This window comes from Anabas testudineus, chromosome 7 (genome assembly GCF_900324465.2).
Source record: "Anabas testudineus chromosome 7, fAnaTes1.2, whole genome shotgun sequence".
Classification (NCBI taxonomy): domain Eukaryota; kingdom Metazoa; phylum Chordata; class Actinopteri; order Anabantiformes; family Anabantidae; genus Anabas; species Anabas testudineus.
Window position 1 is genome coordinate 14,883,694 of NC_046616.1, and position 17,670 is coordinate 14,901,363.

At 43.2% G+C, this 17,670-nt stretch overlaps 3 protein-coding genes across 6 annotated transcripts in view; 1 reads left to right on the top strand and 2 right to left on the bottom strand.

Moving 5' to 3' along the window:
* Positions 1-1,991: 1,991 nt before the first annotated feature.
* On the bottom strand, positions 1,992-8,874 carry ddx20 (DEAD (Asp-Glu-Ala-Asp) box polypeptide 20). Its single transcript, XM_026369018.1, has 11 exons — positions 8,641-8,874; positions 6,381-6,475; positions 5,769-5,937; positions 5,566-5,680; positions 4,865-5,007; positions 4,618-4,756; positions 4,443-4,501; positions 4,087-4,169; positions 3,857-3,962; positions 3,509-3,610; positions 1,992-3,401 (listed from the first exon to the last, which is right to left on the bottom strand). Exons 1-11 carry the CDS (start codon positions 8,834-8,836, stop codon positions 2,218-2,220), a joined length of 2,391 nt encoding a protein of 796 aa, XP_026224803.1. The 5' UTR covers positions 8,837-8,874; the 3' UTR covers positions 1,992-2,217.
* Positions 8,875-9,929: 1,055 nt separating this feature from the next.
* On the top strand, positions 9,930-11,505 carry LOC113167769 (parapinopsin-like). Its single transcript, XM_026368613.1, has 5 exons — positions 9,930-10,260; positions 10,548-10,638; positions 10,735-10,972; positions 11,057-11,299; positions 11,374-11,505. Exons 1-5 carry the CDS (start codon positions 9,930-9,932, stop codon positions 11,503-11,505), a joined length of 1,035 nt encoding a protein of 344 aa, XP_026224398.1.
* Positions 11,506-12,142: 637 nt separating this feature from the next.
* LOC113167327 (cyclin-dependent kinase 17-like) overlaps positions 12,143-17,670 on the bottom strand; it is a 33,074-nt gene continuing 27,546 nt past the window's right edge. For 3 of the 4 annotated variants that reach the window (XM_026367851.1, XM_026367853.1, XM_026367852.1), the window contains one exon: positions 12,143-14,820. In XM_026367851.1, coding sequence (XP_026223636.1) covers positions 14,783-14,820 — 38 coding nt within the window. In that variant the 3' untranslated portion in view covers positions 12,143-14,782. Of the gene's footprint in view, positions 16,508-17,670 lie in introns of all 4 variants that reach the window. The other variant, XM_026367854.1, reaches the window with a different exon arrangement.

Consider the following 17,670-nt stretch of genomic DNA (forward strand, 5'->3'; position numbering starts at 1 on the left):
ACAAACCCTGTGGGCTCTGTTCTTCTCCTGCCTCTAAATTACTGCGTTGAAGTGTGTGAGCACAGTTTGTGCACGTTCAAACCACCGAGGTGCAGTCAGTGTGACCCAAACGTTCAGGCCCTGGCTTTTAATGGACATCCTGGGATTGAGGACAGGATCTTGCCGAGTTCAGAGCGAAACTGCCTGGTGGCTAAAGTGTAGATGAGGGGATCCAAAGCAGACTGCACACAGGTCAGCACCACGGCTGACGTCTCCAGCTCCATCAGCAACTGTAGGAAACACATGAAAGAACTTAGATGGTGCAACTGCACACAACACAAATTTAAAATGCAACACTAACTCACATTACACTTTACAGATACAGTTGTGCAATGCAAAACAATAGCCTACTTTATTTATTTCAATTTAGCCTACTCCTTTTTTTACGTTTTATGTTGCTTGTTGACTTGGTTACAATATGAAGCATCAAGTTGTGCCTTTGCATGAATTATTTTCTTCTATTTCTTATTGTTCTTGTACTGCATTACAATGTACAAGCTTTTCTAAGACTGTATGAACAGAAAGACTGATGCACTCACTCTGTCGGTTTTCTGCCCAGAGATCACGTTCATCAACAAAAGAACCACCATGGGGACCCAGAAAAGCGTGAACGCAATGATTATATATCCAAAACGCTGGGCCACTTTCCCCTCCATCTGGTTCTTCCGTCGCTCCCCGGCCCCTGGTTTCAGAAGACACACTGAGCCCACGATCTCCGGAGGACTCACCGTGGCGCCTCCTGTGGCCGCGCCCGCACAGGACGCACCGGCCTCGGCCACCAGCAGCGGCGTCCGGCGGGGAAGCAGCGGGTTGGCGGGTCCAGCAGGAGACGGCGACCCCAACAAGCCCCGTGGAGCTGGAGCTGTCCGCGGTGCTGAAGCAGGGACCCTCATCAAGCCCCAGACGTGCTCCGACACCGTCGGCCTCAGCTGGACTCCCCTGTTGAACACTTTCTTTCGGTGCTGCCTTACAACTCGGAAAATCCGCGCGTAGTGGATCACGATCACAGTCAGAGACAGACACCACACCGGCACCAGGACGCAGGGTCCGAAGGGATCCGAATACCGACGGTGTTCGTGGCTGCGCGTCCTGATGTGCGGACGGCACAGCATGTAGAAAAGCGCCTTTGGGGAAAGAGTCAAAGAGACGAAAGCTAAGATGAGGCCGCACGTCCAGATGGACAGGATCCAAAGACGGACCCTCGTTTTCCTCCTGTCGCTTTGGAAAGGGAAGGCGATGGCTTGGAATCGGTCCACGCTGATGCTGACCAGCGTGAGCAGCTGCACACAGCTGCACAGTGCGTAAGTGAACTGCTGCAGGGCGCACACGGACACCGGCAGCTGGCGCTCCTCATAATACAGGAGGGAGAAGAGCAGCAGCGGAGTGTCCACGGAGCACTTGAGGAAGTCGCTGGCGGCCAAGCTGACGAGCAGCGCGTTGTTGCACGTCTGCAGGCTCTTGGTTGTAAAGACAACCCAGCCGACCCACAGGTTACCGGGCAAACCCAAGACTAACGTTAATGTTAACACGGCGCAGTCGAAGAGGAGAAACGCATCCGTGCCGGCGTCGTAGCGCGCACCTGTTCCGTTCCAGAAAGTCTGCTCGTCCATACTTACATCTGCCTTTTAGTGCTTCCTCCCATGAAGCCCTGGAATAAGAAAAATCTCCCCTTCCAGCCTGTCCCCCTGGTTCTAGTGCAGCAGCTCAGATGCTAAAGATGGAAACGCTGGTTTAAGTGGGCCCATGGTTTAAATGAATGTATTCAAGGGTGTTTGCCCTTTGCTTTTGTCCCAGCACTGATTGGGTGAAAAGTAGGTACTTGATTAGCCTTTAATCAGGAGCATGTGGACCTGACCTTGCTGTGCTCTGATGAAGAGATTACATACAGTACGCTGCACGGTTTGGCCACTTGTTCACCTTCCTCTAAAAGCATCGGGTTAAGAGTGGGAGCTAGTGATGAGTCACAATGCATGCTTCAAACTGGCAATTTATTAGAAAGGTAATCTTGCAGTACAGAAAAGACATTAATTAACTGAAAAAAAATATACTCTTGGTTCAGAAGTGCCAAAGTCTGTAGTCAAGTCCTTCTGTGTCAATTAGCTTTTCTTTTGCAGCGGCATTCAGACACTAGTGCACACGTTTTCTTACTAGAAAACAGCATGATGAGGAGCAAATGAGTCAGTATTTCATGAGCTCCTCCATGTAGACCGCGTTCATACGATAAGCTGCCATCCAGTTGTGAGCTACGCTGTAGTAGCTTTGGTGACCTTGCTCTTGAAAAGGACACATGGAGGCGTAGTAATCGTTCCATGCTCTGTAGCAGTCTCTCCAGTAGGTTTCAGCACTCCACTCCTCCTTTTCATCATCATCTTCCTCTTCATCCTTGCCTCTACTGTGCTCTGTCTTCATCCTTTCTGAGAGCTTTTTGCCCGATACCTTCGTCTCTACTGTTTTTCTTCTTCTTTCATTTCTGCTAGTCTGCGCTGAAGCTGTCCGATTGGGCTCCCCACTCTGTCTGAAGCTTGGCACCGATTCATAGCTCTCAGCTTGAGACAAACTTCTCCCACTTGAGCCGCAGCTTGTCTGGTGTATTTTGGGTGCAGAAGAAGTGAAAACCTTGGATCTAGTGCTACTCGCTTTTGGTTTGGGCACACTGAACATATGCCCAGCTTCAGTCTCGGGCTCAGTGATTGCTTGATGGTCACCTGGTGGCATCTGATTTGAACTTTCCACAGCCTGATCATCCTGCCGGCTCTCCTCCATGTCTGAACCAGAAGAAACGGAAGAACCAGAAAGGGACCTTGGATGTGGCAAGTTAGATTTCCAGCGTTTTTTATTTTGTGTTAAACTCTGAGCTCCATCATCACCAAGTGTCACAGTCTCTCTGTGCCCTTTCTGATCAATGGAGTCGCCGTCCTCTCGACCTCTGAACTCCCTGATGACCTCTACTGATCTCCCCAAGCCTGTGGTGATGAAACTGTGAAAGTCCTGCTCAGCTTCCTCGAAGGTCATAAACCTTGACCTGCAACTCTTGAAGGAGCTGAGTGGAGGGATCTTGGGCAGAGCGTCCTGCAGCTCTTTTCGAGTGGGCACAGCCTGAGGTGTTGGACCCTCTGGGAGCGCATCCATCACAGAGGATACTTTAGGATTCTTTTCACCATGTGCTTCTCGCCTTGATGCTGGATAAGTCCTCGGTGGCTCAAAGGTTTCATCCCCAATAGAGTCAGACACAGGGAGTTCACTCTTTACACGTTTCTTCTTCTCTCTCTTGGAGAACACCTGGGATAAAGGGCCCGGAGTTGAAGCTTTGGTGCAGACATCCCAGTCACATGGCTCATCCATCAACCCAGGCTCAATGCTGGCTGAAAGGACAAAAAATACATAAGACTGGAACCACCATCCCTCAATATTATTAAATTAAAAGAACAAAGGGAAGTTAAATGTGCTGCATGTAAAGCTGGTGACTCACTTGGCAATGGGGACAGGTTCAGGTCACACTTTTGAGCAATAGCCATCATCTTGTTCTCCTCCTCACCATGACAACAGTAGGTCACAGCGAGCCCCTGAGTACCTATGACAAATGTGATCCTGATAAGAACCAATTTATGTAACACGAAGGGATACAGTGTGTGAGTTGTGTTTACAGAGAAGAGGCACAGAAAATAAATGTGTGCAAGCTAAACTTGAATTACCTTCTGATTCCAGCACAACACACAAGATAATTAGAATTAAATACAGATGATTAAGAACCTATTGACCGTGTGAGGTGAGTGAAACATGAGTCATGTCTGTCTGACTTATAATACTGGAGACTAACCGAAGCGTCCAGCCCGTCCAATCCGGTGCATGTACGTTTCCCAGTCCTGTGGCACATCCAGGTTTATGACCAAGTTGACTTTCTCTGCATCTATACCTCTGGATGTCTGACACACAAGAAAAGAGCAGAGTACATAAAATAAAGTGCATGGTTAACAAAACATTTAGTGAAAGTGATAAAGACCAGAGTGCTGGTGACGGGTGGCAATGAAAGATGTGCGTGCCTCTCACCAGATCTGTGGAGATGAGCACCCTGCATTGGTACTGCTTCAGTTTCGACATCGCCTCCAGTCTCTGGTCCTGACTCAAACCACCTGCACATACCATCACACACAGTCACATGGGGAATCTACTCTGATAAAGACCCAGCAACACCTCAAAGCCTTTGAAGTTGTGGTTGGATAACATGGGCCTGAAAACTGGGCTTAAAACAATTATAATGGGCATTTCTACCATTTTCAGTTATGTTTAAATTCACCATTAAAATATTATCCACAAGGGTGAAATGTTTGCTATTTTACATTTTAACTTGAACTAATACATAATTAATACTGCCACACTGCACAAATATCCAAAGCCCATCTCACCTGAGATACAAACAGCAGGTAAGCCTTTAGAGGACAGGATGTCTGCCAGGTGCTGAGCCCTGCGGGAGCAACGCGCCACCGTTTTAGAAAACAGCTCACGGAGATACATCACTTTGCACACATGTAATCAACAGTAATTATGAAGAGTATGTATTTAAATAAATAATAAAGTTACCTGGTGTGTAAGTTGGAGAACACTAGAGCCTGGTTGAATGGGATTTTGCTGAACAGCTCCAGTAAGTGTTGCACCTTCTCTTCGAAAACCTTGTGAGGTAACGGATGGCTCTGCACCAGCTTGTAATACTGCTTTAGACCTGACGGGGCACAGAAAAGGACATGAGAGAACATTACTGAAAGCATCAGAGGGCCGACACGTCTTCGTAGGTACAGTAACAGCAGGTCACCGTGTAAAAAGGTCTTACCTTTCAGGCCCATGTCACTAGGATTGAGTCTAACAAAGGTGGGCTCTCTCATGTAGCGAGTAAGGTGATGAGCAAGGGATTCTGGGTAGGTGGCAGAAAGTGCAAGCATCTGTTTGTTTGCAGGCAGAGAGGAGAAGATCCAGCTGAAGAACAGGCACAAGCAAGAGATCGAGAGAGAGTTTAAGCACGTTTGCGTTTATAAATGCACATACATATATTTAATTTTACTGGAAATTCACACTGATGCTGACAGACTCCAACCTCTGGGATGTTTTTATGTCCTATTATTTTTCAAATCTGCTGCAGAGGGTGGGGAAAGTGAAACCAGAGAGCTCACAGTGACACAGGGAGCCTGAATAATTATTACAGATTGCTGGTAGAAAGCGTACAATAGCTTTTCAACAGATCTGAACAGCTGTCTACGAAGATCACACTTCACTAAGGAGGAGAAAAAACAGACACTTGAAGTGTAAAAACATGCTGCGGTTCCAGGGGCGATGCGCGTCTAATGCGCGAGTCAGCGTGAGTTGATACGTTTAATAAAATGAACTCCTATCTGCTCCATGACATACGAGAGGATCAGACTCAAATGCTTCTGAAACTATTTATATGTGAATTGGTTTTCATCACACCAGCCTGATGTGTTCTCGTGCAAGTCATTAAACAGGAAGTTCACTGCTACATATTTCTGATCATCTTACTTTATCTGTTCCTGGAAGCTGCCCTCCTCCAGCAGCTTGTCTGCCTCATCCAGAACAAACAGTCTGATGCTGGTGGTGGACAACATGCCCAGCTCGATAAGCTGCTTGATGCGACCTGTGAACATAACCAGGAGAGTAGTTACACAACACAAATAACGGCACAGGCAGCTAACGCGTCTGCTCATCTTCCACTGGGCTCTTACCAGGTGAGCCCACAGCTATATGGCACTTCTTCAGTTGGGATTTGTCCGAGCTCACAGGCCTGCCACCGATAAAAACATGGCACTCCAGGCCCTCCATGGCACAGCCGATGGCCATCACCACAGAGTGGATCTGCACTGCTATCTCACGTGTTGGGGCCAGGACAAGAACCTGTGTGTGTGTGTGTGTGTATTGTGAAGAAAGTTACATGTCAACAACCACTTGTAATCTGTCTGGGAGCAGATTAAGTATAGACAGGTGTTACGATAATAAGATTACAGAAAAATAGAATGAAGCTAGACATAAATCTCCTTTATCAATTATTGTCCCATTTCATTTATATTTGATTGTGAGCGGCTTAAAGACTTCACATTAAGACCCCTGAAACCTAAGTGATTATTAGTCATGACCACCTGTCTTACAGATATTACTGTATTTACACCAAAGGTCAGATTGTATTTGCTGCAGATTTTGTGCTGTTTCAGTCAACACTAAGTAGACTAAAAGGGCTAAAGGGGATCTGAATAAAGACTAAAAACAGTACATCTCCAATACAACACATTTCCTAATATAACACTGATGATCTTGATTTCCACTGGAAGAAATCTGCTCACCTGAGTCGCAGGATTCTCCAGGACCAGAGAGTCCAGGGCGACAGTGCAGAACACGCAGGTCTTCCCTGTGCCAGACTTGGCCTGTACAATCAAATCTGAAACAACATGAACAATTATTAATCACAACGACAATTTTGGCTTCCACCACTAATTAAACTTGACCGGGCACAATAATGATGCTTCCTGTCTCAATTGCCTAATTAGCTGCATCAAATCAGGTGCCTCTTCTCCACAGTGAAACTGTCTGACCAATCAGAGGTGTGTACTTGACGTGCATAGTGAGTAACTATTCACTGCTTCACAGCTGCAGGTGAGAGCTTGTGCGTGAAACAGACAACCTGCAAGAACTACTGTTCTTCACAAGATCTTCTAGGTGGGAATAAATCATTGTATTTCCTGTTTCGGCTTTTACATTTCACGAGTTGTTTCTACTGCAACAGCTTCTAAAATTGGCAAGAATCTAGCGATACAACACGTTACAACTCAACATGTTGTGATACAGAACACACCACTATATTAATACATTTTACAGGATCACACAGCTAAATATTGCAATGCTCTAGTGTATCACCCTGTGAAAAACATTCACATAATGTTCTGCAAATTAAATAGAACATTTTTTTAAAATGTATGCTGATGTTAATTGTTTTTAATGTTATGTTTCTCTCAAAAAATAGAGAGAAGACATCAAACGTATGAAATATTCAACAAACATTGCAAATAAGTGAAACGATATAATTAGTATATTTTTTTGATTTTTCTTGTATTGTACAAAGCCGGCAGGGAGATATTGTTCTGGATTATATTCTGGATATGTGGACAGGAAACAGCTGCGCCATTGTATTTTGGAAAACATGTAGGTTATATAGCACAAACCCATACAACATACACTGGCAAGAAAATGCTGAGAAACACTGAGACCTTAAACACTACACTACAGTAAAATGTAAAAGAATCACAGAAAACATGTTGATCACACTTCCATCGGTAACTACTGCAGCAGTTAACCATCTAAAACAAATATTAGACTTAAAAAACAGCTACGACGTGTTACTCAATCAGTGTTCAACTTAAAGGCTTGCAGCCATCTGTTTTTTCCATAAAGTAGATGGAGATGGTGTTAAATTGATCATGCACGTCCACCCAGCTGTGGAAACATCTTAAAAATAAGAAATGGCTGCATTGCTTAATAAAATGAGAGAGACTAGTGTGCACAGACAGCTGGTCTCATGGGCTGAGTTGCCAAAGCAAAAAGTCCCTTCTAAGGTTGGCAGATAGGAAGAAAAGGTTGCAGTGGACTAAGATGCATAAATAAGACCCTAAACAAGTCTTGCGGACTGATGATTGCAAGTTTGAGGTATTTGGATCAAAGCGAAGAACATACAGAGCACAGATGCGGAGCGCATGGACAGAAAACAGAAGCAGTGCAACTTGAAGGGGGAAATGTGATGATGGGGGGATGATTGGCAACGGGAGAGGAGGTTCTGCATCCTCAACCAGCATGGATACCACTCCATACGCTCTGGGCAACAACAGACTGGGGATGACTTCATTCTGAAGCAAGACAATGACCCCACATATTCTTCCAGGTTGTGTAAGAATTGTTTGGAGGTAGCTGCTGGAATAGTCTCTGTGATGACTTGGCCAGATCAACCACTAGATCTGAACCCCATCGAGCTGGTGTGGGAGAAACTGCATCAACGAGTTCGGGAAACACGGCCCAAACTGCACAGCAGACCGCTGGGAAGCGCTGCAGAGGGCCTGGAGGGAAATCACACCTGGACATCTGTCAAAGCTGATGCTGCAAAGATCAGCTTTTTAGTTTAGATGCAAAATTGACTTGACCATTATTCTATGTTTTAATACACTTAAAATGTATTGATTGAGTTGATTTAATATAACCACCCACAGATAAGTGTGTAGGCATTTCCAAACTATTTCTTGCCAGTGTACCTCTCAACTAATAGCCTAGAGGTTCATTTGCAACACCTGCCCCTATGTGCGACTTTAAATGCGTAAAATCTATTAAAATATACATATATCATAAAACACAAAACTATAAAACAACCAGCCCCGGATTAGTCACGGCTACTTCACTGACCCCTCTTTAAATGCTGTTTCAAGGATTTGCAACATTTAAATATCCAGTCATTAAATAAAGTATTCATTATTATTATTATTATTATTATTATTATTATTATTATTGATCAGCCCACACACACACTTTCTGACACACAAACACAGACGCGTGTGAAGCTACCGAGTCCGCAGCGGCCCAGCGGGATGGCTTTGAGCTGGATCGGGGACGGTTTCTGGAAGCCCGCCGCGGACAGACCGTCCAGCACGGACCGGGACAGCAGCAGGGAGCTGAAGTCGATTCCCTCCGACAGGAGCACATCGTCCGTCCGCTTTCTCGCGTCTATGTCGTGAGCTGCTTTCCTCACGGAGGCAGCCATGTTTCCTGGCCGGTGTTCAGCCTGGATCCGGATAAGAGCTGCTGCAGACCTGAGTGTTTAGCGCCCCCTAGTGACACGGAGGGGAATTAACTCTTTGACCCTCTTCCTTCTGGTTAAACTACAGGAGATCACCTGAGGATATTTATCTTTGTTCTTGATTGATTTTGTGTTTTTGTGATATGCTGTAGTCCTGGCCATTGTCTGTTTCTTCGTAACTTGTTCTTACAGTGAGACTAAAACGGGTACCGCTTTCTGATCATTTATAAAAAGTCACTAAAAGTCACACCTGATGGCTTTATCAATGTTAGTAAATGGTTTTCAAGACCCCTGGTTAGATGCTGGGATCTGTGCAATAAATTCAGGCTCTGAAATCTCTTAATCTCTGACCTCTTTAAAACTGACAGGGATAAAAAAATTATTCTGTTAGTGGTAGTATTTAATTTGCATGTGTATTTGTTTTATGATTGTTTTATGAGGCAGGTCTGTGTCAATCTGGAGCATCACTTGGTAGATTAGATGCGCATTTACAGTTACACTGCTTTGTTTCTTCGGCTGGTACATGTTAGGCAACACAAAAGCAGCGTCTGTTTAAGCCTCAAAGAAGTATTATATCAACCATCTGTAATGCCATTAACCAGCCGACATGCAGGACCCATGCTGTGCCACAAAATCCCCGCCGCATTAACCGTGGGCAGCTGTAAAACCAGCAATCATAGAAAGTGCAGTATTACGGGATAGTAGAATTACTGCCTTCACAATCCGGATCTCAGGATTTGGTTGTCATAAATGAAAAGTCATGATCTAGAGCTTCTTTCCACTTAACAGGCTTATGAAGAGGGTCCCGGCTCCAGGTCTTCTTCTGAGCTGCTCCATAACAGCAAACATGCAGCCTCTCTAGAGTAGAAGTTCACTAGTTGCAATTGAGACTCCCAAATGTATTTACTCATTAGACCATTAGGCTGCCTATTGCCAGTTTTTGCTCTGCTTCATATTTAGTGATGCTCTTGTTTTGTCATGTCAGTTTGGACTTGAATTGAATTGATTTCTAAACTGTAGTAGGACTACGTCCGTCACTCGCTCTACACTGATCAAAATGAAGACTGCTTCTCTTTATGGAAACTCATCGTCACCTGACGGCTCAGGCAGCACCGAGTTCCTCTCTCGAACGGGCTACACAGTTCTGGCTGTGATCATGGGTGTTTTTTCTGTAGTGGGGATCGTCCTCAATGTCCTGGTGATCGTGGTGACAGTGAGACACAGACAGCTGCGGCAGCCGCTGAGCTACGCCCTGGTTAACCTGGCCATATGTGACCTGGGCTGTGCTATGTTTGGAGGGCTTCCCACCACAATAACCAGTGCCATGGGATACTTCAGCCTGGGACGAGTGGGCTGCGTGCTCGAGGCCTTTGCTGTAGCTTTTTTTGGTGAGTTTTGAGGAGTTTGCAGGTCACTAAGGTACACCTAAGTGTCCACAGAGGTGGCATTACTCATTATTTGTCTAAACAAGCAACAGTGCACATGTAGCTTTTTTGTAGGTGGTCAACTGGAGCTGGTTTAAACTATTTTAAACATCAAATGTTGTGTTAAAGAATCTGACATCAATTAATTGGACTTTTCTGTCATCTTTGCTTTCACTGTGAAACAATGTCTAATTTTATAATAGATGTATATAGAAAACATGTCAACTTTACTACTTCCTTTGTTTCTGCAGGTATAGCGAGTCTATGTACAATAGGAATCATTTCTGTTGAACGATACATCGTGGTGTGCTATCCCATGGGCGCTGTCCTGTTCAAGACCAGGTAATCACCATTATCTTTTAGCTGCGTCACATAGGAGTAAAATAAAACCTCCACCCTTCGCAGCCGCCGCCACGTGATCACCTCTGTTCTCCTCAGACATGCCGTGGCTGGAGTGGTGCTGTCCTGGCTGTGGTCATTTGTGTGGAACACTCCACCTCTGTTTGGCTGGGGAAGTTACGAGTTGGAGGGTGTCCACGTTTCCTGCGCACCTAACTGGTACAGCCGGGATGTTGGGAACATGTCCTACATCGTCATATACTTCTTCCTATGCTTCGCCATGCCCTTCTCCATCATCATGGTGTCCTACGTCCGACTCTTGTGGACCCTTCGTCAGGTTGCCAGTGGAGAGACTGGACATGTGTTTTTGCTGATACTGTATTGACATTATACTAATAATTTGCCTTGTCTCGTGTCCTAGGTGACCAAGCTACAGGTATCAGACACTGGCAGCATAAACCGTGTGGAGGTGCAAGTGTCACGCATGGTGGTGGTGATGGTGCTGGCCTTCCTAGTCACGTGGCTGCCATATGCCTCCATGGCCCTTGCTGTCATTATCGACTCCAGTCTTTATATCGACCCCGTCATTGCAACCATACCTGTGTACTTGGCCAAAAGCAGCACAGTCTACAACCCCATCATATATGTTTTCATGAACAGACAGGTACTCCTCCATCATGCACATTTATAAGTAAACACGCACAGAAAGCAGAAAAGAAATGTGTGTTGTGCTTCCAGTTTCGAGGATATGCTGTCCCCACGATCCTGTGTGGATGGAATCCGTGGGACTCAGACCCACAAACATCTGAAGGTGAGACCACAGTTGCTTCTTTCAGCAAGAGTCAGAAAGTTTCCCCTGAAGAATCTTAAAAAAAAAAAAAAAAAAGTGTCACTCCTGAGGCAGCTCCACATCATCTGAATCACTTTCCGTCCCTTAACGGAAGCCTCTCTGCACTAAGCTGCAAGGGAAGATTTCACAGGAACATGTGTCAGAGGCCGACAGGGATGCAAGAGATGCACAGTCCCTATTTTAAAATTTGAATGCAGCTGTGAAAAGAATGAAGGAAACCACCACCGTGTCTCTTCCCCTTGTGTTCAGTGCACGTGTCTTTTCCTGGTGAGGCTGTCGCAACTTTTCATGTTTTCTGACAATGATATAACACTTAAACCAAATGTTTGGTCTTGCGCTCTGTCATGGTTTTTGTGGATCATGTATTGTTCTTTTTCATCTCACTCTGAGAATTATGGGACGTGTCAAATTACGCGGTGTCAAGAATCAGAACGTTGACGGAAAATATAGATTAACACAACAACCTTGTTCTGTTAGCGTATATGGTTTGCTAAAATAAAAAAGCATGTTTCATATGCTCGGTTTGTTTTGTTTATGAATATTATGAAAAACATATGGCTTGAGTTAGGGTCAGCCTCAAGGCACAGATACTCCATACAGCTGTTACACTTCATACCAACATCAAAAGATTTAAAACATTTATGACAAGAAAAACGGTGCTTTGTACTTTTTTATTCGGTGTACACATCCCCTCTGCTTCTTAAGGTCTGTGCTCAAACATGGTAAACGCCCCTCACACACAAGACCTTTGCTTTTATATGACCTTTATGGCTTTCATAGATAAAAATCAAAATGATCAATGTGTTATAATCATTTGCACATGACACTACACTCCAGCCTTTTGGATGTTAAACAGCAAAATAATAATAGTAAAAAAAAAAAAAAAAAATTATAATAAAATAAAGAAACTAAACTAAACTGCCATCATTTTAGTCAAGTCTCACAGTTTGATCATTCACAGTCATTTCCCCTTTTCTAAATAAAAACAAATGGATACTCATGGATACTTATTACCTTGGCTTTTTTTTTTAATTCATTTTTAGAAATATTGCTATGACTTTCATTATCAAACCTATACATTTAGTATATACACAGTGAGGATCTTCTATGTATATGCTACATACTGTCACACTCTGGGTAAATAAGTAGTCCTTCTGACAAGCACAGACATAGGATCACTTCACCCTTTTTGAATCTATTTGAATAAAAACGCTGCACAAGTGACCCAAGGTCGGTGCCTGAGGAACAAGAATCTCCAATCTGCACTTATAGGCCATCTCATAGATACAGTACGTGTTGACATGTCAACTGATTGGGGTGTGAAACAGTTGTGCTTGGGTTTACTTTGGTCCAGTTCTTTCTGGCAGCCTGTAACAATAACAGCATGAAACAACAGTGTGTTGTGTCTCACTACTTCTAAATCCTATTGTCTAGTTAGACTGCACTGTATAGCTTCAGGTTCAGTCAGATTTGTTATATAAACTATCGGGTACCAAAGCTGCAGCACACTGTTGCTGAACACTGTGTTGTCACTGTCTTCATCATATTTAAGTTTCAGTCTTCAGACTCAATTGGACCAATTAAGTATTCAGTGTTTAGTGTTTTGAAAACATTTTTAAAATGTCATGTCCCATGCTAGATTAAAACCTAGTGGAGGTATTCCTTTTCCAACAACAGCTATTTCACATCTGTATCTTTAATACATGAACATACTGAAGAGATGACAAGTAAAGACATGGATAAGGTAGTCTCTTAACAGCAACATCACAGCCAAACCGAGACAAGCAAGTTGACAACAGACAGTTTGATGCTGAGAAATTCTTCTACTTCACATCCAGTTTGAACCAGCTTTGCAAAGGGTTTCAGCCCATGTTTGACATACTCAGCTCTACAGGGGAAGACATACACAAGCAGCTACATCATCTACACTAGCAGTAAGTCCTGAGCTCAAGGAATGTGCAACACGTCCACAGCCAGTCGCCAACTGTTCCAGTGAGAACACAGTAAAGACTGACAACAGCATCCTGGAATTAGCATTGCTTCTGACAATTAAACAGAATGACCATATATACAAATAAAAAAAATAAAATAAAACTGCACATGGAGTCGGGCAGAAGAAAGTGGGATTATTGGTTGGCTACTCATAATCTAAAGAGGTAAAATTAGGTGCAAACAGAACAGTTCAACATGAACACCTGTACATCACACAAAAAATCAAGACAACTTCTGAGACAAGGCAAAAGAGGAAGGGGGTGTCCAAAAATACGCAGGTGAGGATTTGTACACTTCCTTTCTCTGAGCTTCAACAATGTCCTTCCCGTGTACTGAAACAGGAGCATCTTGCAGTGTGGTGTTCTTTACAGCATGTGACAAATTTGTGAATAGTTTTTAACTGTAGTGTAGTTCTTTTTTTTTTTGGTTTATTAGTTCGATTCTTCACTCTAGTGTGTACTTAACATCCTACTCTGCTTGAGTGACTGATGAGGTAACACAATGACAGCCACCCTGACCTCTACTGGACAATAAGGTGCTAAAGTTTAACTCTGTAAACTCTGATGATCAACACACGCCTAACTCTGTGTTTGTGTATGGGTTTATGAGTATATGTGTGCATTTAGGACAGAAAGAGAGGGAGAGAGAGAGAAAGAGAAAGACATTGTGTGTTGTTTTCAAAGATCATCTAATAAAGGGCCAAGAGCTTAGGTGGGGGTCTAGGGTTGAGGTGGAGTATTGAGAGTTTGGATTCAGGCTGAGGAGTCTTTTGAAAAAGCATCAGTTTACAGCTCAGTCTCTTCATAAACAACAGTCTGAAACAAAAAATAAAAGTACAAGAGAGACTGACAGGGTCCCTCTTTGTTTCTTTGTCATTTTCACTGCTTACTCACACCTCACTGATGCATCAAGTTCAAAAACCAAATAACGTTTACGTCTTCAACGCTGCCCTCTTCTGGACAGCAGCACTCGTAGCAGCAAGGAGAATCTCATACTCTCCCACTTTTCTTCTAGCATCACGCACTTCTCTCATTATTTCTTTTACTGTCTTTGAAGTTGAATTGAGTCAGTATTTCTTTTAGTCAGGTATGAATTCTTCAGCCTTAGTTCTGTAAGGTTTTGTTTTGTCATTGTGTGCGTGTGTGTGTGTGTGTCAGCATGTGTTTTCTTCATCTGCATATGTGTGTTTATGCAGCAGGTTGTGTGTCGCTCCTTCAGTGTGCGTGTGGCAGGGCCAGTGAATGTATGTCTGACAGGACAGTTCCATAAGTCACTGTCCTCCTCACCTCAGCGCCCCTGCCAGCACTAAAACAACACACTCTGCCTCCTGCTCTTCCCCTGGGCTGCGAGAGACATAGAGAGAGAGGGAAAGGGATATGTAAAACAAAGGTTTGGATTTGGACACACAAACACACAACACCACACAAATTCAAATTCCAAATTTCACTCCATGCCAGCAATGCAAAACACACGCACTGCAAGCTGCACTGTGTACTCTGACACCTGAAAATCATTTCCAGCATTACAATTTTCCTTTTTAATTTTTTTTAATTTTCCTACTGTCAACTACAAGAACCAAAGTGTCAAAAGCCCTGAATTCACAGCAGACACAAGTATTTTGATTACTGATAAATCAGCTGACATTTTGCATTCAGTTTATGAAACAGAAAAAAGTAACAAATATCTGTAACCGTTTCCTTTAGTCCAGAGTGATGTCATTATATATCTTGTTTTGGACCATTTGAACAATCCAAAACACCAAAATATTTACTGTAGAATAATCTGCTGCTTCCAAAGGACTGTGGGCTCCATTACTCCCAGCATCCTTGGTTAACCTAGATAATTGTGGACTGATTTGCCTGTGGAGTTTACAGAGCCTGTCATCTGGTGTTGCCTGTCTAGGACTCACACATTTAGTTATCTTAGGTGTCTCACCTCTCTAATGACATGTTACAGATATTAGGCAATAGTTCTATTCTGTTATTTGTACTAATTATAGATTTATTTTCTTACAATGTTTTGACTTTTGATGTAATGTTTTGCTTTGATATTGCAGCAATTTCATCCCCTGGGATAAAGAGTTTTCTTACATTATCTTATCTTGTCTTATTTTATCTTTTAAACAATGAAGCAGCAAATACTTACATCTCATAGAACCTGCAACTATCAAATGTTTAACTCAAATACTACTCAGTAAAGTTTCTGTAGTTTGATTAATCAGTTAAATGACTACTTGTTGCAGCAGTAGACACTGGCATTAATAAATCTATAGCAGCATCTATTTTTGCTGAAGCCTAATCATACTTACCAGTAACACAGTAACATTGCAGTAAAACAAACCCATATCCATGCTGAAAAAAAAGAATTAACTCACAACAAAACAAGCATACACACTACACCCAACCCTCACTTACAGACTAAACAAAAAGGCTACAGCTCTCGCAGCAGAAACCTAAACAGGACTGCAAATGAAAAGACTCAATGACTCCCCATTCTCACATCACAGTATTTTCCATTGTGAACATATTCTTGCCCTTTCATCCCTGAGCTACATACTGGGAGTGGCGCACTCTGAGAAAAAGAGGATTAGGTAAGTGAAAGCTAAGATGCTGCTTGTGGGTGCGGGGCTTTAAATGTCAGGAAAGGCTAGCAGGAACAAGAATGATGAGAGAAACTTAGGAATAGGGACAAAGAAAAAACAATAGAGAGGATGAAAGGACATCAACTCTAAAGACGTTAAATAATATGTTCTTTCAGTTGAGGGAATGCAAAGAGTCCAGTCCAGTAAAGTGTGATTGCAACAAAGACGAGGTGCAGATGGGCAGAAGAAAAGAGAGATAACAACAACATAGAAAAAGAGAAGGGGAATTGAACAAGAGACAGACAGAATGAAAGAGACCGTATTTACCAGAACGGTAGGGACCACTCAGCCAGTGGAAGTGGAGGAGAGATTGTGACTCTGGGCCCTGGGATTGGCTGCTTCTCTCTGGAAGTACTGCGAGGGAGCTGAGCCTAGCTTATGGGCCATCGCTTTTTAGGGTTAAGGGGAAGGGTAGGAGGTCGGGAATATTAAGGTGTTACGGAGAAATTGGAGTAGGATGCACAAGGGAGATAGAAAGGATTAAAGAAGAGATGAACATTTGCGAAAGAAGAGTGCATGGGTATCAATAAAGAGAAGGGATAGTTTATCAGCACATAACAGAGAGGCGGAAGAAGCAGAAAGAGACACACACTCACAGACTAAGACCATGATAAAGACAGAAACACTGAAGTAAATCTACACAAATGTCAGAAAGGTATATCAGGTATGGACAGGTAATGAAAAGCAGTTCAACGACAAAACCAAGAACACTTTCAGTATAAAGAGCGACTTTCCTGCTAGATCTTCATTGTTCTGCAGGTGTTACTGGAGCTTTGACATTTTCAGTTTCTTTTCCCCTCACACATTGGTCATAGTGAATTTTTGACAAAAATTCCTGCTCAACTTTGCTGAGTCTTCCATCTGTAGTTTCCTTGTCCTTAAAGTGCCACCTTTCAGCATTAAATGGTTAAATTTTTATGTAAGCCACTGAACTATAATTACAGCATCTACTTTTCAAAATGACACTGTTGAAAGCAATGTTGACATCTGTAAATTCATTACTGTCAAATTTAGAAATATTCTTGGTTACTGATATCAGTTCCTGTTGCAGTGTGAGGAGAAACACTAACAGAAAAAAATCAATGAGAGCACAATATATTCTATTACTGTTAATTAAGATTGAATCTAAAGCCATGATTTGAATGCTAATACTAGCATGGCAGCAAGCTCATAGTGACTATGTTTAGCAGGCATTATGTTTACCATAATCACCCCCTCACTGGAGCATGTCAGTATGTTAGATTGAAATTTTGACCTGAATAACTAAGTGGCATTACCGTCCCTAGAGCTACACCACTAGCATGGAAACATATTGCCCTTTCCTTTCACAACAGTACCTGACTAGACATTCGGCAGTGGTTGGACATGAAAACACACAAGGCCACCTCAAAATGGCCACCCAGGTTTTTAAAGTGTATTAAGTCAGAGATGTAGTGAAAGCATTAACCTGGTGATAGAGTGGAGAAGTATGTGTGACATATATGATTATAAAGTGGCTTGAAAGACTACAACAAGTGAAGACCTAGACAGAGAAAAAAACAAAGGAGGAGGA